This window comes from Cynocephalus volans, chromosome 12 (assembly GCF_027409185.1).
Source record: "Cynocephalus volans isolate mCynVol1 chromosome 12, mCynVol1.pri, whole genome shotgun sequence".
NCBI classification, from domain to species: Eukaryota; Metazoa; Chordata; class Mammalia; order Dermoptera; family Cynocephalidae; genus Cynocephalus; species Cynocephalus volans.
The window spans coordinates 40,737,823-40,762,591 of record NC_084471.1 but is presented as its reverse complement, the minus strand read 5'-3'; the positions used below and the strand labels follow the sequence as shown (position 1 = coordinate 40,762,591).

Below are 24,769 nucleotides of genomic sequence, written 5' to 3'. Positions count from 1 at the left end.
AAATACCTTAAAATATAAAATGTGAGAGAAAACATTAAACAGGAAACACAAATTTAAATAATATTACTCCAAACGTATTGCTAAAAGTTCTAAGATTTCTGTGTCGTCAATTTGTATACGTGGTCTGATTTCTCATAGTTTAAATAAACTTTTTTCCCTTCCATGGTCAATGAATATAAGAGCAATACTGAGCAGCTATTTCACTTTAGGATATTATTTCAGCTCAAGACTTTCAAAAAAATATGTTCTGCAAAGGACAAAAATCTATAGCCGTAAATGACTCAGGGATTTTGTAGTAACGTATTATAAATGTCAGGTAAGAGGTAATATATATTTGCAGAGAAGATTTTTCTTCTGGATAAAGTGCTTAATTTTTCTTCTTATAAAAATTGATACATTATTTCCTAAAAACATTTGTTTATAGTAATGTATAATCTCATTATTTTTTTTCTCTCCATTCCATTACAGAATGTCAAGGTTATGATAATAGTAAGAGAGATTCTGTCAATAATAAATATTCTTTAGTTAAAGACCACTGTAAGGAATAGGCAAATAAGTTTCAATTGACATAGAAAAGAACAGGTTATGTTACCAACTAATGAATAAGATCAAATTCAACTATTGGCATAATGTTTTCTTTGGGAACATCAGCATACATCCACAAACAATAAGAAACTACCAGCTAACATAGGTCTTATATTCCAAAATGGGGCCTTAAACTTTTCAGTTGTCTCTCTTTAATCTCCCAGATCTCTTACCAATTGAATAGACCTTCTCGTTTATAAACTAGTCAACTTTGGATTTACAACTTCAGATGAAAAACAATTCACTGAACAAGCTTCATATGTGGAATATAATTGCCTCTTTTTCTTAAGGTTCAAGTTGGTGACACAAATATTTTTAAATCAAATATTAACACCAAATTGAGGAGTAATTGTGTGATAACTGAAATGAAAAAGTGGAATAAAGAAAGAATTTCTTTTAATATGTGAAACTTGAGAATGTTTAAATATCGATGGGAAAAGCAAATGCAAATAGAATTTGAAACTATAGGAACAAGGGGGAAATCAGCACAAAATGACTTAGAAAATGGGAAGGCATTGGTCTTGGGTAAGAAGAGAGAAGCCTCGTTTTCTGCAATAAGACAGGATGGGGCAAGTGTTAGTGTGTATTTGGCAGCAGATAATTCAGAACACTCAGATGGTTACTTTCTCTCTCTCTCTCTCTCTCTCTCTCTCTATCTATCTATCTATCTCTCTATCTATCTATCTCTATCTCTATCTCTATCTCATCTCTCTCTCTCTCAAGATAGAATGTAAACTCATCAGCAGAAGATGTAGATTTAAGGACAGTGAAGGTCTATAAATAAAGTTTCAGGCAGTAGAAAGAACCTTAGTTAGAGAAAAACTTTGGAATTACGGGGGAGTGCTGAATGCCAAAAGAAGCTGGTCCAAATTTCCCTGCTGTGATTTTCTCCAGCAACACAAACATGTCCAAATGTACACATCGAGAAATAAAGTTTATTAGTAGCTATGGTTATAACGTAGAGATGTGACCAAGTGGACATGGAGTATAGAAATTTCGGAATTTTTCAGTGTGTTAAAATTATGGGCATGGAATCTAAGCTAAATCAAGAGGGAAGAAAGAACAGAAAGGGAGTAATGCCCTGGGAAAGAGTAGAGATTAAAAAGATGCGAGCAGGAAAATTCAATATAGCTCATAGGAGAGAAGAGTGTTGCTAAGAAGGAATGAGATGCTTGAACTCATAAATTTGGAAGAAGAAGAATTTGGGGTGATAACAAGATTCAGAATATGACAGTGGGAGTGTCAGACTTGGGGTAGAGAATGCCATTGAAAGTCATGAAGCCATAAAACTAAAATATTAGCATGTGAATGTGTGATCTATGTGGATATAAGAGTGTCTCAGCATGATGGCAGGAAATGCTTTATATCTAAACACAGATGATGAGATACATATAAAAATAAATAGTCAAGCACATTTCTACTGGTCCTTACAAATGGAGGAAAATGCTTCAGAAGTTTTAAGCATGGTTCATCATTACACTGCAAATAACTTTTGTTAATATTCAAGTTATTAAAGTATTTGAGACTCCTTAAGAGTTTAAGAAATCTTTATTCCTCTAAGAATTTTGTTATTCATTTGTGTAGCAAACCTAACACAGTGAAGTCCCAAATTAAAAGTTTGATTATGCAGAATTTGAAATAGACATTTAATTGCATGTTTGTGTATGTATATGCATAAAATATAAATATATATATGTAAATGCATATACATTTTTTAAATGGAAAGTCTTTTGGTGTAGAGCTATCTTTTTTTGGGGTAAAATTCTGGCCTGAGGATATAGATAATTACTGCCCTTATTAGAAGTAAAGAAACAAAAATAGGAAGTTTGCTTCATAAACAGCTAATTTTAAATAACTATGGAAAGAAACCATGTCATCAAAGACTTTATGAAAAATGCTATACAGAGCTAATATAAAATCCTATATTTGTAGGAAAAAATGTGGAGAATTCTTCTAGACTAAGATGTCAGCATTTAAATTTACCTTGATTAGTGATTGTTTTTCCTTTGAAAAAGGAACTTAATAACCCTTGCTACTAGACACTATCCTGTAAGTTTTACTGGAATGAATAATTTAGATTCATTCAAGCACACATTTAAATTTCTTACATGGCTTATTTATTAGAGAACATGAATATTATTATATCAAACTTTGGAATATTATGTTTGGCTAACTATATCAGAAAAAGCCAGTTTTATAACACAGCTACATCTTGTATTTTGAAATTCACCCCACCCCACACCACAACCCACTCTTAAAAACGGTTTTTGCTTTGAATATACTTGTTGCTCATTTTGAAGGATAGGGTGGGGGCAGATAGGAAACTCATTATTCTCTCAAGGAAAAAATAAGCTACTCTTTTAGGGGTATAAAGAGAGGGATGTTTTTTTTTATTCACTCCCTGTATAGACCATTAAAAATTATATAGGATATTCAAGGTCCAGTTGAGATTGGACTACATACGTTTTAAATCATGGCTCTACTCTGAAATCCTAAACAATTCAGAGGAAAACTGGACTCTGGAGATCTACTACAGTTCCTGGAAATTATCTGTCCTCATATGTGGATGGAAATAGCAGTTTCTACCTCAAAGGCATTGTGAAAAATAAAAGACAATGCATGTAAAATGCATAGAACAGTGCTTTGTCTAGCACATTGCAACCGCTCAATGTGATTATTATATAGTTATTACTGTACATGTAACAGATATGATCATTACTATGTGAAGGATGATGAGAAAAATGAAACAGAAGATATGCACATAAGGAGATAGGAGTAATCATGAACAAGAAATAAATATTGTCTATTAAGACCATGAAATGCAAAATGGGAAGTAGAGATAAAGCTGATGAGATAAGTAGGGACCAGATAAAGTAGGGATTTATGGGCTACATAAAGGCATTTGAAATTTATCCTAGGGCTGCTAGGAATGATTGAGGGGATTTAGGCAGGTCGGGAAATATGATCTAGATAAACCTCTTTATCTGAAGCATGAAGAATGGATTACAGCTAGGGAAGACTAGAAGTAGGAAGAATGTTGTAGTATGACAGCCTGAGCTGGAAAGAAAAAATCAACAGACTTAAGAGATTGTAAAGGGATGTAATTGGCTGGACTTGGTGATGCTATATGGAAGTGTGTAGAGAAAGAATAAGAACAAGGAAGAACAAGAGCAAAGAGGAAGCCCAAGTTTCCAGTTTGGTTATCTGGGTAGAAATCATTGCCCTATTTCCTGTTTAATTTTTTCAGGTTTTCTTCATCCTAGAGTTCTTTCCTTACCCAGCTTCTATTCGTGCATTCAATTTTTCAGAATATGTGTTTTGAGTACTTATAATACGCCAGGGTCAATATGTTAAAAAATTCAAAGCTAACCCTGAGTCTAGTTCTCCCCTGAATTATAAAGGCAATCACAGTATCTCAGGGCAGGGACAATTTAAAGAGCATGTATTCCAATCTCTCAACTGAAAGTCGAATCCCCTGTGTAATAATCCTGTCATGCACATATGCTTGGCAGGTCTATATTGAACATAATCATGGGGAACAACTCTCTTTGCAGGTGGTCAATTATTCCTTCCCAGATCTATGATTGTTAGTAGTTTTCACTTAGAGTCAGCTCAAAGTTTTCTGTAATAGCCTCTGACTTTTGGCACAACGTCTTATCACAAGGCCATAATGAACACGTTTGATTGTTTTTCCTCTTGACAGCACCTGCAACGTTGCTCTCTACACACCAGACATTTCTAATTATTTCTAACAGTCCTTGAAGAAATGGCTTTGTGTCATCTCACTATTCTGGTCATGTTTCTCTGAATATGTGCTGGTTTTAATACATCCACTTCAAGTGTATTTCCCAGAAATTAACATAATATACAGCTACAATCTGGTTAGTGCATAGAATTTTGATCCTACCATCACTTTTATGGATACTGAAAAACATTAAATTCTTTGTCAGGCATTGTTCAGTTGCCTATTTTGCAGAAACCTTTTTCTTAGGCATTAAATTTATATTCTCCTATACAAAAGTAATCAGTAAGTACAGTTCTGAAGCTGGCTGCAGGATTACATAAATGCCCCTATTAAATTCGATCTTATTATACTTAGATGCCTCTGTAAAGGTCTTCCTTAAGCAAAATTCTTTACCTAAAAACATAGCTATGCCTTCTAACTTCAAGCTTTGAAAAAATCTGTTGTTCTTACTTAAATCACTTGTAAAAATGCCTGGTATGCTACCTTCTGTTTCATTTCATTAGTTTTCATCAATTCATTTGTTAAACCTCTTTGTCTACAAAGGTAATTTGTCTTTAGCTTGGAGAATATCTTTTAAATAAGAACACTAGGTACCTTTTAGGCTTGTGGCACTTTTCTCATTATCTTCAAAGACCAGACACATAAAGAAGTGATCATCAACTCTGAAATACTTAAGTGCAATCATTTGTTTTCATGTCTCTCTCTCTCTATAAGCTCTTGGAAGGATGGAACAGTATAATTCAAATATCAGTAGTTTATGACACAGTTCTTGGGACATAATAGATGCTAAGAGAATGAGTGAAAAATCATAGTATTCATATTCCATTAATTTGGTATTTACTTCAATCAAGACAAATTATATAAATTTATTTAGAAAAGGAGGTTATTCTTCCAGTACATGTAATTATCTTGAGTTTAATTTCCATTTACTACTTCTTCTTTTACTCTCTCCAGGTCAAAAATGTTTCTCCTGGGCAGAAATTGTGAAGACAGCATAGGGCTTCTCTTCTGCTTACTCTATAATGTATTAACATTGCACCATTGGCTCAAAACAGCAGCCCGACTCCTTCCGTGTTCTTTCATATATATATATAAATGTATACATATAAAAAGAGAGCACTTTGGTTTCCTTAGCTTTATTTTTCCGAATAAATTTCAGTCCACTTTGGCCTTTAGCTTTTGGATGTTCCTAATATATAGATTCAGGGAATTCTTACAATTGCCCTTGGTTGAAGCTGGGCGGGGCTATGTGCGACCAGATGGCAAAGCGATGATAGCTCTATTTCAGTACAGGTAGAGGAGACACACTGCTAGAATTCCAAGGAGACAATTGGGACACTTTTTTTTTTTTTGTGCCAGGGAAATATTGAGAACATTGAGTTTAGTTTCTAAAACATTCTGCTTTATTAGATGGTTGAATTACTTGCCCAGGAGTGTTCTCCCAGCAACTGTGTCTGTACTAAACGAACCCTTGACTATAACAAATTGATCGAAGTACAAATATCTGTTCCAGACTAGGCTAGTCAGATGATTTCACCTAAGAACTTCAGTTTTGGAATGGGTTGAAGAAGAATATATTTATTCTTGACAATATTCTGGAGAAATATTTCATAATCTCTTACTTTTAAAATTTTGAAGGGAACCTCGCTCTGTTATTTCTAAAATCTGTGAGATGTTCTAATACCCTACAATGAATCCTTTTAGCTTTATCTAGCCAGGCACAATTCCTATAGCACACTTACAAAATATACTTTTGTGGAGGAAGCACATGCATATAGCATTACTTAGATGGAAAAATATATTCAGAGTTTCTAACACATGTCTTACAAATTAACTTCTGAAATACCACTCATTTATAAGTTTAACTTGGCATATAAGCACTTAATACATATTTATTAAGTAAAAGAATGTTGTGGAATTTCTGTGATACCTTTAAATATGAATATTTTCCATGACATTTATTTTGCTTAGAGATAGGCACACTCTGAACCTTCCAAATGCCAAAGATTAAAAATGCGGAGTCTCAAAACCTATTAAAGATTACACACTGAAGGAGACCCTTAGGATTGTGATGGGAATAAATTAACTAAATCTACAGCACTTCACTTTTATGTCTTTGAAGTCCTAACATAAAGATTCGTGGTAGTGATTAACTGTGACTGCTATGCTCGGAGGATAAAACTGCTTCTCTGGAGAGGATGCTGCTGATAGCTGAGTTGGGATGTTAATTTCATTTTAATGATGTTAAAAAATTGATTCAAATATAAAATTCATGTTCATTTAGCAGTGTTATCCATTCAGGATATGTAGAAAATTCTAACATACAATAATGTATTACCTATATTGTAACTAAAGATTGCAAATGATAAATTAGCCCATTTAATAATATTCATATGGTATCTTTCGATTTAAGTCTCAAGATACAGGGGATTTTAGCACGTATATTAACACTAAAAAAAAATCATACAGTGTTAAAAAGGCAGGAGAAAAACATTAGCAGATAAAAAAATAGGCTAAACATTTCATCATTTCATTTTCTGGAGACAGGTAACCATTTGATGGATACTCTGTTAAGTCGAATCAATTTTAACATGTTCACTGCCTATTCAGGACTGTCCTGAGAGTGAGATAGGCATATGACTATTGAAACAGATATCTTCATCTTTAATCCCAGAAGTTAAGTAAAAATAAGCTTCTTGGAATCAAAGTTGAGTTTAGTAATGTGAATTTTTTAGGGCAACACATGTTAGACAGTCAGTCTAATGAGTCCTCTGATTCAAAGTATAAAGTAGAGAAATAAATATATAAAAAATTGAATAGACACACACTTATGATATTTCTGAACCCCAAAGATAAAAAGAAAAATCTTAAAACTTTCAAAGAGAGAAAGAGAGAGGAAAAAGAAATCCTACATGTTATATACAAAAAAAAAAAAAAAAGACAATAAATTGTTATTAGACACAACTGGAAGCAAGTAGAGTAGTAACTTCAAAGTTCAGAGGGAAATTTATTCTAAAACAAGTTTCATGCTTTTGACAATTGACAATTAATTTCAAGTGTAAAGTATATTCTCTGGTTGCTAATGAATCAGGAAGTTTGCCACTCGCCCTATCATCACATTTCTAGAGATGGTGATATGAAAAACTGGCAGCTGTATATAATCCAGGGGGAAAAAGTAGGAAATCTGATGAGATATTAATAAAAAATGAAATTAACACTGGTACTTCAAAAACTCTTTTTCAGGCAAGGGTGCAAATGCATAAAATTTCGTTTCTTTTCTCGTAAGTTCATAGCTTTTGATTCTAGAGTAACATATTTATCAAATTATAATATTATAAATGTTATTTTTAAGGTGAGGTGAGGCTTATACCTCTATACTTTGGTGGAAGCCTATGACTAACCAGATCTTTCTGTGTTAAGTAAGTTTATAAATTTGGATTTTTTTTCCTGCCATATACCTAAGTCATGTTTTAACAGCTTTATTGGTAATAAGGCTTACATTTTGATCTTTAATTGTCTGACTCTTTTGTCTATCATCAAAATCTGAACTTAGGCAAGGAAGAGAGTTTCTATTTATTGGGCCCTCGAATACTCAAATCTAGACTCTATGTAAAATCTGGGGAGTTGAACATCCTTCAGAAACTGAGTTTTTTGTTGGGCTCATTCATGCAGGGTTTCGGTTTTTCAGAAACTTCTATTATGCCATACAGTTATTTTTTTACAGTTATGTGGTTGGCTATACCTGGCCATCCTGAGCAAATAGCTTTAAGTATTAGCTTAAAACAGAGGCTGGAGAGCCAAGAGAGGGAAATAAGTTGTTAAAGATCAGGGTGACAAGTATAAGAGAAAAGAGGTGAAATTCTCAAGTGCAGTTATTCTTAATGTGAGTCTTAGAAAAGGAGAAGATGTTTATTTTTGTTAAATAGGAGAATATGTGTGAAGTTAAACAAAGGATGATAATAAAATCTCAAAGAGTCATGACACCCACCGAGGGAGCTACACTGACAAACTATGAAAAATCACAGTATTAATATGGAGAATAACTATTGAGAACAAGTGACTCATCCTTAATGATTAAGATAATATACAAGGAGGTAACAGAGAAATGGGTCAAATTTTAAAGGAGAAGACCAAGAAAATGAATGTGAAATATTCAAAGAATTACTAGGTGAGTTTCAGTTTGGTATGATTATTGTAGGTATTAACTGGACCGTATATAATCTTGCTGGAGAAATTTATCAAATAGAAGCTTTAAAGGAAAGTACAACAAAGATGAGGCATAGTAAAGGCAAACCAGGCAGAACAATAATAGATAAACTTTAGGCCTAGGTTAGATGCTGTTCTGCAGAGAGAACAGCACCTGTGAAATAACCCCCAGGAAGGTAAAGATGGCTAAGATTTTCTGAAGTAGTTATGCTTTAGCAGATTCAGTATTGTTGATTTTTTATTTCTCATCATGGGACAATAGCTAGAAAGATATGCAAAACCAATGCCTGGACCAGGAAGCAAAGAAACAGTAAAATTAAAGTAGAAATACAGATCTGGTAAGCTGTTATAATCTATGAATGCTAAATTTGCTGGATGGTAAATGTACCTCAAATTAGACCTTTGTTTGGGACTGCCAACATTACAAATTTCTGAACCTTGCAAGAATTTTGAATATCTCTGAAAATGTCTCCCCCATATGTTTTTTCAAAAATGTGCCATAATTAACTTCTCTAGAGATTTCTCCCAATTAAATTTCAAGTCACAGATTGTCAATTCTAGATAGCTGCTATCCTAGCAAGCTGAAAATAAAATTTTCTCTTGTTCTGCTTATTCCTGCAGAGACTAATGAATCTTTGCTATGAACTTTGGGATAGTGAACACAGGTGTTAAGTTAGTTAAGTACTATGGCCCCAAAACATTATTCTGCTGGACCAATGGATGGAATGTAAAAACAACTGATAGGAAACCAAAATGATTGCAACTTTGCATGTACAATCTTTAGAGCTCAACATTTTGTAAGGGGTTGCTACATTTATTATATATATTTTCTCAATAAAATGTACTTAAAACTTTATTCTATCTTGAAAGAAGACTGGTAAACATGCAAGTTGAACACAGAAAAATGTGAGATTGTTTAAAGTGCACTGAAAGAGAATATACTGTCTTAATAAAAGAAAATTAAAATTGTTATTGTTACATGAAATTTTAAACATGAAAAAATCCAAGAACAAGCTGCCAATATTCAATAATTAATCATAATAGAAATAAATTTTTAAATCATGCAATTTTACAGTAATTTATCTTGTTTATCTAATAAGATTAATTACATGGAGACCCTTCACTTTCTGATAACCCAGAAACCAAGTCACAATGTCATGCAACTCTTGAGTAAGTGTTAGCACTTACTTATATGTCTCACAAACACTGGTTGGATATTTATGCTCATAGGGTTCTTTCTATGGGATAGCCAATAATAAGGGAAATTCTTCAGTACTTTTATTAATTCACTCTGTCTTGCCTTGTTGGATCCATTTTAACCCCAATACTATTATTCTGAAGGAAATAATTGCACTAGGAAATGTTAGCCATTGCTGTCTTATACAATGTATTAACATTCTCATTAACATTAAAGACAAGAAACTAAAATCAGTTTCTGACCATGAGGGCTCTCAGGAGTTGAGAAATAATTCTATAAAATTAGTATCAAATCAATCCAAAGTGTGTAAAGTCAATAATAGCTAAACTTTACATATATTATTTTAAATTATTGTATAATTGGAAAGCTTAACTTTAGTAGCTATTGAAAGGATATTTAACTTGGTCCCATAAACAACCAATATACTATGTAATAATGTACTGCCTTAATGTCAGCCTTATATGAACGATGAAAGCAGGTCATATTGTCATTATGTGTAAATATTTATTTGTTGGAGAAACGAGAATAAACTTATAATAAAAATAAACCAAGTCTATTAGCCAGGCTGTGTTTTGATTTTTCATATTCCTTTAGACTTGAAATAAACTAGCCATAATTTTTAAAGTTCTGTCAAAGAATATTTTTTAAAAGAATGTTTTTTCAAGAAATAACCACAAAATCGAATAGGCCATTCCTGAATAGGACTAAACAAAATTAAGATATTTGAAACAGATTTTGAGAATATTTAAGTATACATATTTTGACTGATCAACTAAAGAAGAAATATTTATTATTGAATATGAATGCACATTTAATTGTATTTAAGAAATAATGTTCTCAAGGTCATTTTTTTTCTGGACAAATTTCGACTGAGTTTGGATATATACCTAGTTTTAGTAAGTAGCAAACTAGTGAACAACTAAGTTAGTGAAATGTTTCTGCATCTTGTAAGTATATATTTTCTCATTATTAGTAAACATCTACAAAGCAAGTGAGAAGATGAAATGTGAAGCAAATTGATTAGCCTGTATACTGTAACCATAAGAGCATGTCTGTTACAAAAAGATGACTAGAACAGTGAATCTTCTTTAATAGGAAAGAGGGGACATATGAAAACCATAAATAGAATGTATTAATTACTTGAGAAACAAAAAAGGAATAAACAACCAATAGATCCTGGAATAAAAAGAAATTATATTGCTTTTAAATATGATGTTCAAAGGTGCTATTTTGTCACTGAAAATGTCACTATATATTTTTAAGATATCTTATTTATGGATTTACTTGCTTTCTAACAGATGCTGAGACTCAAACTTTGCCAATTTTATAAGTTATTTAAATGTTCCTTACTATATGTGAATGAAAAGATATACAGTTTCCTGACAGATGCAAAACAATCTGCTTTGAGTCTAAAGTAAGTTTGTATTCAATAAGTCAGATAAATGTTTCTCCTTTTAAATACTTCACTTTAAAGCATACACACTTACACTTGTTATGAGAAGAAACACAAAGTTGGATGGTATACTCTCACTTTACTATACCAATTCAGTACTGAATTCAATACCAAATAGAGTATTACATGATTTTAAGGCTGCATTTAAGTACTTTAAATATATGTGAGTTTTGAAATAAATGCTTTGATTACTTAAAACAAACTTTATTTCTACTACAGGCTGAAGATTATTATACTCTCTCCAACTGTAGCTCACAATAGCCAGGAAACACGAGCACAGAGTTATTTTAGATAATACCAGGAATATACTGGCCTTAATCTAGCTATTTTGTTTCCAATCATCCTCTTTTTAATTCCCTACAAACAATGATAAAGAATAAATAAAAGTTAGAATAGGAGGGAAAAAAATATCCAAACCTACTTTTTCTTCAGTCTTCTATCCTTTTCAGCTTGAGTTCCAAGTTTGCCCAACCCCAGGGACTCCTGAGCTGCCGCTTCTGTCTCCATAAAGCCTCCTGCGAAGAAGTAACTATTAGGATTAGGCGGCATACATTATGTCAGTTTTGAAATTAGGTTCTTAAAAGTTTAGTCCAGCAACTAGTTAGGGTCATATTTTTTGTATTGTTCTTATATTTCCAACTCAACATGCATAAAATGACATGGGTACACACACAAACATACACAGAGAATGAATAGAAACATACCTATTGGGATACCATTCAGTTGCACCTACTAGCAACATAATAAATGCATCCTATACAGTGACAAACACTTGAATATGCAGTCCCAAAGCCTTGAAGTCTATTTTGCTACTTTTCTTATGGAATATGAGAGCAAATATCTGTGTAGTGTGCAAGATATTTATAAACATTTTGTCAACATCTGAAAAAATTGCAATATCTCATCAATAATGGGAAAAATGATAGCCCATTGAGTAGAAACTCAGGTGTATGTTTTCTATTCCAAGCTGGTAGAATGGAGAGGCATTTTCTGACTTTTAAGGGCTCTTCATACCCTGCCCCTGGGACCCTGTTCTCTGCTCAAGTGGCTGATTCTAGCATCCTTCACTATAAACCTCGCTTCCAGAGCTTGATGGTGTTCTGGGCAGATTTTTTTTTTTTTAGTTATAATTACTTATTTCTATTTTATTTTACTTTATTTATGTAGAAATCTGGCCAGTACAGGGATCTGAACCCTTGCCGTTGGTGTTCTTGGCACTGTACTCTCACCAACTGAGCTAACAGGCCAGCTGTATTTTGTTTTTGTTTTTGTTTTAAAACTCTATAATAATAACTGTAGAAATTCTAAATCTTTCTTCAAAAGATTCTGATAAAAACAGGTTTTGCCCAACTGGTCACAAATTACTTGGTTTAATGTCAGTATTGTTGGCTTTGGAATATATAATATGTATGTTATAACCTTGGAATGAAAAGAGGGAGAAAGAAAAGCATGATGTGCATCAAAGACATTTTACAATGCAATTGTTTTATTCAGGATCATTACACATATAATTAATTCATAAAATATCTTTTGTAGTTGGAAAATGAGGACTTAATCCTGTGCTCTGCTTTCTCTTTGGTATTTACTACAAGTTGAGTATACCTTGTCTGAAATTCTTAAGGCCAGAAGTGTTTCGGATTTTGGATTACTTTCAGATTTTGGAATGTTTACAGATACACTCCTAATCCAAAAATTCAAAATCGAAAATGCTCCTTTTAGCATTATGTCAGTGCTCAAAAAGTGTTAGATTTTGGAGCACTTCCGATTTCAGATTTTCGGATTAAGAATGCTCAACCTGTATACAAGTAAATGAAAAACATGAAATCAAGCTAAATGAAAAAATGTTCATTATTTTTAAGTGGGTTAAGGTAAATATACATTTAAAATAGAAGAAATTTAAACTCCAGTTAAACTCAAGATTAGGTAGAAAGATTTAAGCTAATTCCAACTCTTACAAAGACTACACAAAAAATTTCACCAATATATCAATAAATAAGACTATTGAAGATAACTTTCACTCTTCTTTCATTGTAGTGGACATTTCCTTACTTTACATTTGCAGGACTTGACCAAGGTATGTTTTTTCTTTAGCATAATAAAATATCTTAGCAAAACATCAGGGGAAAATTTTGATGTTACCGTTTTTCATATTTTATTTTAGCAAATAATTTAAAATATTAGATACTATTAACTCCGGAACCCTGATATAAATAAGTTAACTTCATAGCCTGATAACTCTGTTACTGAATTGCAGTTATAAGAAAATTTCCTTTAATTGGAAACACATTGATTGCTGTGTAGGTCTAATTCAGGAATGTGGAGTTTGAGGACCAAAATTTATCTTATTCATCATGCACAGGTGAAATTAATACTTAAAGAATTTTTTTATTATGAAAGATTTTCATTGTTGGTATCATTAAGAAAGCCATCCACTGGCTGACTAAAGCACTCCTGGGGAACATTTTTAAATATGGAATTTTCCATTATGCATAGTGAGTGAATATTTTCATTTTATTTCTCTCATCTGTATATTTGCTTTGCTGTACATCCATAAATTACTATTCATAATCTGAAAATAACTATAAAAATGTTCTCTTGAAATGGAAATGAATGATTCACTTAAAAGTTATAAAATTCTTGAACAGTCCATATGGAGACATGGAGATTGATGAGGCTGACCTATTCAATAAACAATGAAACATTTTCAACAACCAGGTAGTTGGATGAGTCAGGCTTTTTATTCTTCTAAGCAATAAAAGAAGAACATTTAAGTTGTGATTTAAATTGTTTCAAAAAAACCCATTTTAATAGGAAAAACAAACATTTTAAAATAATGAAAACTCTGGAAGAAAATAAGAAAAAGCTCTAGGAGTATTTTGTGAGTCAAAAATAGATATTTCAATTTTCTTTTCATAAATAAAATTATAAATATAAAAAGCATTTAGGGCTTAGAAATACTCTGGGTACTTTAAATTTTAATCCTTTGTTTTCAAAGAATTTAGGAGGTAATTGAGGCAACATTCTGTTTGAAAATGGCACTTAAGGCCATAGTAGGTAAAATTATTAAGCATCACATACAGGACAGTACCCATAAGCAGGAATAAAAGTCCTAGCATGTGCACTTTTTTAGCCCAATTAAAACATTTCTGGGTCAGAAGGACATTTTTTCATAGAATTGACCCAGCTGCCCCACAAATCCCAGATTCATCTTTCCACATAGCTTGCCAACTAACTAACTGGTAAGGGTGATCTCAGCCAAACCAGTTTATGAACTTTGTCTTTTCTTTATGGATGATTATCTAAATCTGGTGAGAGTCTGTTTTATTCTTGTTCAGGTATTTGTGGGTTCACATAGCTATGCAGACTTCAGGAATAGCTATTCATCTATACCAATATTTTATTGACTAGCTGAATGTAATTAGTGAGCACTTGAAATGTGGCTAGTCCAAATTATGTGCTGGAAATGTAAAATACACACAAAACTTTGAAAACTTAGTACCAAAAAGGTAAGATATCTAATTAATAATTTTGTATTTATCATGTGTCAAAATGTCAAAATGTTTATATATTGGGTTAAAAAAAGATATTATTAAAATTAATTTCCCCCATCCTTTTTTACTTTTCTTAAAGTGGCTACTAGAAAATTAAAAATTACATATGTGGCTCACATTTGTGTCTTGTACTACATTAATGTTGGAAAGTGCTATATACTGGTGGTTTTCAGCTGGAGACAATACCCATCCCCAGGGGGATTGTAAATACTTGTGTATGTTGGAGGGTACATTTTCTGGATAGTACTGTGACTGTGAAGCATAACTAGTATATACATATTGCGCAAGGAAAAAAGAGTCTCAACATCCTTCAGTAAATAGAAAATCCTGTAGCTTGTCCTTCCTAAAATGGCAAGAGTGCTGCATATGAGAAACACTGGCCTGTGGAAGCTGGGGGTTACACATTCTCTAGGAGGTCCATTAGAAAATCATTTGGAAAGAGCATCATTAAATCCACCCCTCTCATGACTGAGGCACTAGGGCTTGAGTTCCATAATTTGGTGGACTTCTTAGATAATAAATTGCTTCTCACCTTGTCAGGGTGTACCTAATTGACATGCAAACCAGTGTCCTTGCCTTCAGTGCTATTTTCTGGGCTATTACACAGGCACACTTACTTTAGCAAGGTCTTTGAAGGCTTGGAAGTGTTGAAGACAGGATTGTTCCTAGGCAAGCATTTTTTGCCAGCCCCCTTTCTATCTAAACAGTTTGATTTACCCCAAATCTATCACAACAATCTAGTGATCCAATCTCACATAATACAATTCCAGCCAGTGGAATGAGTGATCTACTTGCCAGACCACCCTCCTGGAACCAGGGTCAGGCCACTGGTCTACAATGATCCCTTAGATGCAAGTCACTGGGTTCCACGGGGCAACTGATCAACTTCATGCATTGGCCAGAGTGTCGGGGAGAACCCTGAAGAGGAGGAATAGGGATCCAGGCCTACATGGTTTGGCTGGATCAGGCACTCTGCCCAGATAGCACTGTCTCCCTGTCTGGTCCCAGAAACTGAAGAGGAACTAAGAAAATTTGGATGATTCCAGAAATTGGACCCACACAGGTCCAGGTCTTCACTGAGGGTGAAATCCTGGGCTCTCCCGGACACTGGAGAGGGTCTTAAAAAATTTCAAGGAAGGTGCTGCAAAGTGTGGGACTTCCTAAGGCCCAGGGCCAGAGGACTCAAAGAAGGACCCCCGTAGGCCCAGATTCACAGATAGTACTAATTTGGAGGTATCTATTCAGTTGGATTGTGAAGGCAAATATTTACACATTGCCCAGGCCTTAGATTCCATTCAAAATAACTTATTTCATGTCGGCCCTGGAGATACAAGTCTATAGGAATTTCTTGCCAAAACCAACATTGCAAGGTTTCTGCTCCTCCATCTGTATGGCAGATGTCCCTCTCGTTGTATGGAAAAGGAAGCTCTAACTCTAGAGAAATTAAGACTATAATCTATTGATGATAGGTAGCTTCATCTTTCTTTCATTTGATCTCTTTTCAGTAATAATCAATACTACATAAATACACTTGAATTTATAAATTGTTTTGTAACTGATCCATGTCTGTTAGTCTTTCAGCTACTTGGAAAATGTGCCTAGGCACCATGCCTGGCTCATAAAGGCTATGAAATAAACACATCCATGATAGATGCTAAATACTGCTTTCTTCAAAGCAAGACCCTTTCACCATGCACAGTATGAGTCATTTCTAATTCATACTTTGTAAAATTGACATTGTACTTTTTGGTTTCATAGCATCAAAGAACAATCTAAATTTCTGGATAAAGGCCAGCACAGCCACCCAAATTTTATGTGTAGAAAAGTTCTTGCTATATAATGCTGGTAAAATGTTGATGCTGTTTTTGTCACGATGAAATTATTTTCTTCATTATGCTTATTATAGCAGGCCAATGAGTTCAGACAATTATAATACAATCTGGCAGATGACCACAAAGGAAAGGAAATTGCAATTTGGTAGAAAAAAAAAAAAAAAAACTTTTAAAAAATATATTGCTTCTCATATGCATTTAAAGGATTTGCTAATGTAGCCTTTTTTAAAAAAAAAAACTTAATACGTATTTTTATACCTGTTATTGGGGATTGTGCTTGTTCAAAGTTAATATATCTATTCTTACTATTTTTTTTCATAGCTTTGCTGTATTTGGCTCTACTCGATCAATGCTTTGTTCTGTAAAATCTCTTTGCCTTAGAGTTCTGTTCTGTCTTTCGCGATGCCTGTCTATGGCCTCTTCTCTATCCTGATCATTCATTGTTGACATTAGCTAGGTTGGTTATGTGCGTTCTGTTCTTTTTCCTATATAGTAATCATTATTAGGGCTCTTTAAAGACCTGTTTCCCAGGTGGTAAACTGATTAATATGTTAAGATTATAGGGAACAAGTGATTCCCCCTGAAATAATAAATCTTTTAATATCTCTAGTCTTCTCCATTCGCTCTCACCGTTTTCCTAAGCTGGTAAGCTGCCTCTGGAGCACGGCACTTGCTTGCTCTAACTTTGGTCTCTTACTTCTGCTTGGCATTTGACCTTGGAACTCAGATCTTTTTACTTGTGTGCTTGTCTGCTTCAAGCTGCTGCCTCCTGATCTCTGCATTTCCAATCTCTCTGGAGCTGTGTAACTTGACACTCAGTTCTACTCATTTTCTTGGTGTGATAATTTGGTCTCACACTGTTGACCCCAGCCAGTACCCACTTCCTAATCAATCACAGAAAAGACTAAAGCTTCTTTGCATCACTTTCCCTTTGGAGTTCGTTTGTTCAAATGGCTTCAATATCCTTTTCTCATGGATAAGTCCCATTTGAAACTCTAGCTTTACACTTTTTCAATTCTGTACAAAAACTGTACTTAGATGTTCGTAGTGGAATTAAACATATCCAGGGAGAAAAAAAAAATAGTAATCTAAGCTCCCTACAAACATTACAACTGTACATTTTATAAAATTTGTAATGTATTTTGTGTGATGTCTCCTTTTCACTATTGCCTTGAATTTTTATTTACTTTTTCATGGATTTATTTTTATCCTCAAGAAGCTTTTTTTTTAAAGCTTTCTGAAAGAAATAATCATGTTTTTAATTTCTCTAAGTTTCCAAAAATGTTCCATAGGGCTAGGAGCTCAGTGAGGCATTTCTTTACTGAAACAGTCCTAAGCGTAAACGGTCTGGAAGCTCTAGATTAGGAAGTTGGGAGCCACTACAAACTCTCCTACTAAGCGCTTGGCTTTGCCTTGTAAAATTATCTCAGTTGCTATAAATATAGAATGTGGGGCATTATATGATCTTTAGATATCTTCTAGCTCTAAAATTCTTCAATTTAAAATGTATAAATTTATTTTCATAGTAAACAATTTATGGTATAAGATTAGTAGAAAGAAGACTTGCTGGAGAAAAGACTTAAAAGTTGGAGCTTCATAGATTCAGGATTACTAGGGTTGAAGTAGATTTTAAAGATCATACAATCCAACCACCTTTCCAATGCTTAAATTCCCTCGACACAGCTCTTTCTTATGCTCATCTAGCTTTTGCTTGACCATGTCCAGTGATAAAGAACTCATTACCTGTTAAACTAGCCCATTTTGTATGTAATTCAGACACTCCAGTTTTCTTTCTTACATTGAGATGAAGTCAATCTTTCTACAACAACACTTTGGTTCTAGTTTTGTATGCTCACTCAACAATGAGAAGGCCAATACCTCTTCTACATAACAGCTCTGTAAATTTTTACAGTTAGCTAGTCAGGTAGGCCAGCAAGGAGAACAAACACACGCATCTCCTTATGTACTATGCACATGATTTCAATTCTCCACATCAGCCTAATCTTCCCTCCAACCTTCTTCCAAGGAGATGCTACACCTCTAAAAGTGCAATAAACAGAATGGCTACCAATCCTTAGCTGTTATTTTAACACATTAGAGTAGGAGGGAAAAATTTTTTTTTTATCCCGACACTTATGTCTATTAATATGACCTAAATTTATTGACAATCATATTGGCCTTAGAATCACGAGAAACTTCTAAATTTTTCTTACCAAAAAATGCTCCCAAGAGCTCTACTTTCAGAATGTGATATTTTGGATCCTCCTTGTCTCAAGTTATTTTTTTGTTTGTTTGTTTGCTTGCTTGTTTGTTTTTGTCTTGTTTTGGGGGAAGGGGAGACAGCCTTTAGGGGTAAAACTAATTTTTTCACTTGTGATTCTGTTGGGAAAATAGAATAGTTTGGTCAGGGCCCTCCCCTCGGGTCCAGCTGGGTGTGGTTCAGCATCCTCTGTAAGCAAATTGTGTGTGTGTGGGTAGAGTTAGTGCACATGTGTGCCAATGTATCTTTTTTAGTTTTGTTGCTATTCTTGTGTTCTGAGAGAAGAGAGAGAGAGAGAGAGAGAGAGAGAGAGAGAGAGAGAGAGAGAGGTAGTTTGAGTGAAGCAGGCAGGCAGACATAGGCCTCACGCATCTGCCTGGTGCAGCCATGCTTTTCGGCCTATGGCTCCAGCGACTTTTTGGCCGGTTTCCTAGCTCATAGACCTGCATGTAAGGGGTCTGGTGACCCAGCCTGGTGTGTGTAGGGTTTGGTGACCCAGCCTGGCATAAGAAGGGTTTGTGACCCAGTCTGTGAATGGGCTTGAGGGGTCTGTGGGCTCCAGACCCAGCTTTAGCTTGACAATCAGCCCAGCTGGTGCAGGATTACCGGCAGGTAAAAGAGCTCGCCAACTGGCTTGGTTTCCTAGCCAGAGCACTACAACCAGCATAGTCATGGAGCTAGACAATTAGCGTTGTGAGCCACTGCAGAGCGCCACAGATTCCTATCCATATTAGTAATCCATTAATCAGATACCTGTATTGTTAAAATGTTTATGTCCAAGTCATTACAAAATATGTTGACCAAGGACCGAGTGAGTCCTAATCATACCATTGGAAACTTCGCTCCAAGCATTATTCCACTCATCAGCAGGATAGGGGGGAGGGTTAAACAGTTATAAATCCCACTTAATTGTTCCATCATTCAGGCCCCATTTACATATCTTGTCCACAGAGATGCCATGAATCACGGCTTGCTCATAGCCTTTCCTGATCTGTTACTGAGTAAATTTGTCAAAGAAACAAAGGAGCTTAGTCTGACATGGCTATTTTTAGCATAGCTTAATTTACTTTGTTTCAAAATAGGTTAATGCCTTCAAATAAAAGTCAGGCTAGTCAGGATTCCAATTACTTATACATAATACTGGATCTTGAGGTTTAGAACCACTATTCTTAGTTGCCCTGACAAGACAATGTGGTGGGTAAAATTTTTCTGGGCCAGAAACATAGTGAAGTTTTTGTTTTGTTTTAAATATGAAGTTGTATATGTTTACATAATATCCTTACTAAATTGAAAATTCCTTGATGGTAACAGCCATACTTCAGCAATTTTCCTAAAGTCCCATGGTTGGTACTCTGCACTTAACAGTGGCTCAACATATATTTATTCACTCAAAGTAGGAATAAATAAATGATTTTGGATTACCGACAGGTTTTTTTCCCCTTAAAATCTCAACTCTCTTGGGCTTTAATGCTCTCTTGTTAATGCCTCCTTTCTGAATGAACTCTTTATCTTCAAGTAAGCAGACAGAGGCAAAAACGAGTTTTTAATAGTTCCACTTATTTGTATATTCTGTTCACAACAGGTAAACCTTCATTTCACGTAAATTTAAAAATTACTAAACAAAGATAATAATATGGATTTTATAATTCCCCTTTTGGTCTGGGCAGTTTTTCCAACTGTCAGTTTATTTTGGCTGGTGGCATTCCTGACACAATTTTTACACATCTATACCACTTGCTTATATTTATTGATTGTTATATTTTCTCTTTCCAACTTTTGTAACAAAATCCTTTAAAATCTGTTTTAGGCAGTGTTATGGTTTAAATGTGTCCCCCTAAAAGTTCATGTGTTGATTGCTGCTTGATTCCCAATGGGGCAGTGTTGAAAGGCAGGGTCATTAAGAGTTGATTGGATCATGAGGACTATGCACTCACGAATGAATTAATCCATTCATGGAGTAATGAGTTAGTGGTTTAACAGGTTATCATGTTGTGAACTGGTAGCTTTCTAAGAAGAGCAAGTAAACACATTAACAAGCATTTTCACCCAGCTCTCATTATGTGATACTCTGTATCTCTATGGGACTCTGTAGAGTCCCCACCAAGAAGAAGGCTCTTGCCAGATGTGCCCCTTGGACCTTGGACTTCCCACCCTCTGTAACTGTAAGAAATAAGTTTCATTTCGTTATAAATTACCCAGTTTTAGGTATTCTTTTATAAGCAACAAAAACCAGTCTAATACAGGCAGAGAACTCCCATTTCAGATGTACTACTTCTTCCTTAAGTTCACATCCACATAAATATAATTGTTGAGTGTGTTACCCTCCTCTTGAATTGCTTTGACAGTATGAGGCCTTCATTCTCCTAACCAGTTTTCCATATTAGCTAAGATTCCATTTGTTTCTAGAATTTTAGTAGTAGTGTGTATAAATTCCAGCTGTGATAGGTTGTAAAGTGACTGATAGACAATGAAATTAAAAAAGTATTTGTGGACAACACACTTAATCTTGAATGTTAAGGGTAGGGGAAAGATAAGTCAATATCTGAGGAACGTGACAGGATCAAGTGATGACTTTAAAAATGTAGATTAGACATAAGCATGTTTGAACACTAATGGCAATATCAGAGATGCATTGCATCTGGAGGAATAAATTAATGAGGAAAAAGGACAGTCATTGGGCTACTACATCTTAATAGGATGCTACTACATCCTGAATCTGTGCTCCAGGAAGTCAGCAGAAATACATATTGGTTCTGTTGTCTCCATGTCCTTCAATAAGATTACCAATACTGTTTATGCATCTTTTGATCCTGGTATTTGTGATATAAAAAGAAAGTGAATGAAAATAAAAGAAAAAGAGAAACTAGAATCAGATCCCCAAACAAGCTAGAAGGAATACTTCCTCTGCCAGCAGTCCTTCCCCAAATATAACTGTGGCCTTCAGGAAGTCTTGGTTTATATACATACTTTATTTGTCCTGCATAGTACTTAAAACTTGAATTCAAATGCTTTAAATGGGAGAACAAATGCTAACTGATTCATTTTAGTCTACATCACTCTGTTATTTTATACCCTGCCCAAAACCTGATGCTCCTTGTAGACATTTAAGTTTGCAAATTTTGCTCCTATTTTGTAGGTGAGAATATTATAAACAAAATTGTCAAACCCTCTGATAAGAGTAGAGTGAATTTCCTAAAAGATATATGAAAACTTGAAGCCTCCCATTACTACCACATCTTTCTCTACGCTACTTTTGTGATTTGGGTAAACCAACCATTTAGAAAGGATGCTATAAGAGATTTGGGGAATAAAGTAATTTTGTTTGATTTCTGATAGCTTTATTCAATTGATTTTCAACGTGTTGCTTCCTTTGAGTTTTGGAGTTTCGTTATTTATATTGCCCCTGCTAGTAACATATGAATATCTGTAAAAATAGATAATACACATATTGAGTTTTATTTTCCATGGTTGGGGTTATCTATGTAGTCTTACTGAATGGTCCATAGTATCTGAAGTTTCTGTTATTACCCTAGCTTTTCAAATTGTTATGTAAGACAACCAACATTCTCTCTCCAAATATTTTCCTATGTGAATTTCTACAAATTCCTCCTTTGTTAGTCATCAGTTCTGATAGAACCAAGAAAATATTTTCTTAGTTCTATTTACAGTTTTCTTCTTTTCCCCCATATTTCATTTGAAAGCATGTAGCATAGTTGCTCTCAAGTTAATTTACATTTCTTTGCCCTTATGAGCTAAACTCTCTAGGACTTTATAAATCTTAGGACACAATTCAAACTTTCAGGTTTCTACCATATTACTTTCCATGCCACTCTTTCTTATCTACCATTTCTATTTTCACTGGTAGAAGAAAGAACATTGGCAGTGCTTCCGTGTCTTAATTTTCCAGATCAAAACATTAAAATCACGATCACCAGAGATGCTTTCCTAGTTTTTCTGATGCATGAATCAGCAGCATTAGGTTGTAGGCCCTGGGTTCGAAAAGGTTTAATGGTCTTCCCAACACAACCTTGATATACCTTTCAGGACAAAAGTAGACCGAATGTCCATATTCGTTAACCAAAGTTCCAGTGGGGCTCATGTACCATTTTCTTCTGGTACAAATATGGTTTCCTGGAAACTACTTATGCCTGTATTTTCTTCTTATTTTCTCAAGTCTTCCTTCCAATAAAGACATTTTAGTCTTGGTTTCTCCAGGAGCTTTTATTCACCCTCTACATGGCTTCTCTATAGCTCCATAGGCATAGTTTGTAGTCCTGTCATCCTCATCAGTATTTCAGTCCTTACTATGCTGCTGACTTTGTTTATCTTCTACCTTTCTTGTTCCCTGGAGCAAGAAAAATTGTAAAAAGCTCAGAAATCTTCCCAGGTCTATGATATGACCCCAAATAACTATTACTAGTTTCTGACGTTGGTGGGTTGATAAGAATGTAATTGTAATTGATTCCATTCTCATCTGTTCTGACCTAAGAACATACAGTCACTGAAAATGGATAATAAAGGCTAGGTTTCTAGAAGCCTCTATATTTTTCTAACTTTAAGTTACACATTGGGTTCCCTGATTTTGACAGAATATTTCTGGCAAAATTCCTAATGATTTAGTAATTTCTCATCAAAGTTAAATATAAAATATAAAAATAACAATCTAAGTGAAAAGGGCAATTACATATATTTTAAAAAGAAAAAGTAAATTATAGAACCTAAGATGAACATAGAGGTTGAAATGTGAATAAATAAAATAACTACTGTTAGAAAAATAAACATTTAAAAATACTTAAAAATCCATTTTATTGTGAATTACACTATAATATATAGGAAATAACAAATAATTTGGCTAGGCCACAACCAGTTGTCAAATAAGATAAAACAGATATTTTAAAATAATATCTGGCATGTATATTTTTTATCAAAAATAATCAGCTTCTCTCTTCTTTTTTATGCAATAATATATTTTTTTTATAGCCTATGGAGTTCATCTCCTGAGAAAAAGAAGTCCAAAGAGGATTTAATTCCCCTGCTAAATACCATTTAATCACACAGCTGGCTGCACATCAGTTTCCCGTAGCTTTGGATGCATTTTGTGGGTTCCAGACTGTGAAAATCAGGGAAGGCAATAATACTATAGTTGTAAATCTGCAAACATGAATATAATACTCAGAAATTATTTTGGTGTTAGGGCAGGAAACTAAGTCTGAGAGTTGGGGAGTTCCTTGTAAATAATTGCTTCTTTATTTGAGAAGCCAAAGTAAGTACTAAGAAATTTGTATCACTGCTCAGCACTTACCATTGGAGGTAGGAGTTCAATCCTTTCCCAAAAATATAACTCCAAATATGAATATGTAGGAAGACACCCCCACCCCCCCAAAAAAGGCCAAGTGTATATATCATTTCAGAAATATCATATATCATTTATGTTTCAGACAACTAAATATGTATATATGTAAATATCTATCTATAAATATATATTTACCTAGGGTCATTTCAAATGTACTGATCTATATTTTTATTCAATAAGTCACTGACAATAACTAATTTTAGTACAATCCCTATTATCCTATTTCTTCCCCCCTCCCCCACCTGCATACCATTGAGCTTATTAGGCGGAAGCTGTGGTAGCTTTAAACATTCTGCTGTCCTTGACATTTTATGCTGTGCATATCATAAAGCTTTATTCTGACTTAAGAAAAAATCCTTTTGGATTTTTGGTAGGATTCTCAATTTTTTCAATAGAAAAGCTTTTAAATGTACACAGCTAAGCCTTTATGCACATCTGTGTTCTAAGTGACAGTATAGTCAATGATTTGAAGCAAACTTTGGCACCAGGATGACTATCTCAGTTCTACAAATTATTAAGACATTATTTACTCATCAGTAAAATAAGGATGACAGTAATAACCTGAGCTTCACAGGGCAATTGTGCC

At 34.1% G+C, this 24,769-nt stretch overlaps 1 protein-coding gene across 9 annotated transcripts in view; it reads right to left on the bottom strand.

Moving 5' to 3' along the window:
• PPFIA2 (PTPRF interacting protein alpha 2) overlaps nt 1-24,769 on the bottom strand; it is a 488,437-nt gene that overhangs the window by 47,420 nt on the left and 416,248 nt on the right. For all 9 annotated transcript variants that reach the window (XM_063075430.1, XM_063075426.1, XM_063075422.1 and 6 more), the window contains one exon: nt 11,609-11,702. In XM_063075430.1, coding sequence (XP_062931500.1) covers nt 11,609-11,702 — 94 coding nt within the window. The remainder of the gene's footprint in view (nt 1-11,608; nt 11,703-24,769) is intronic.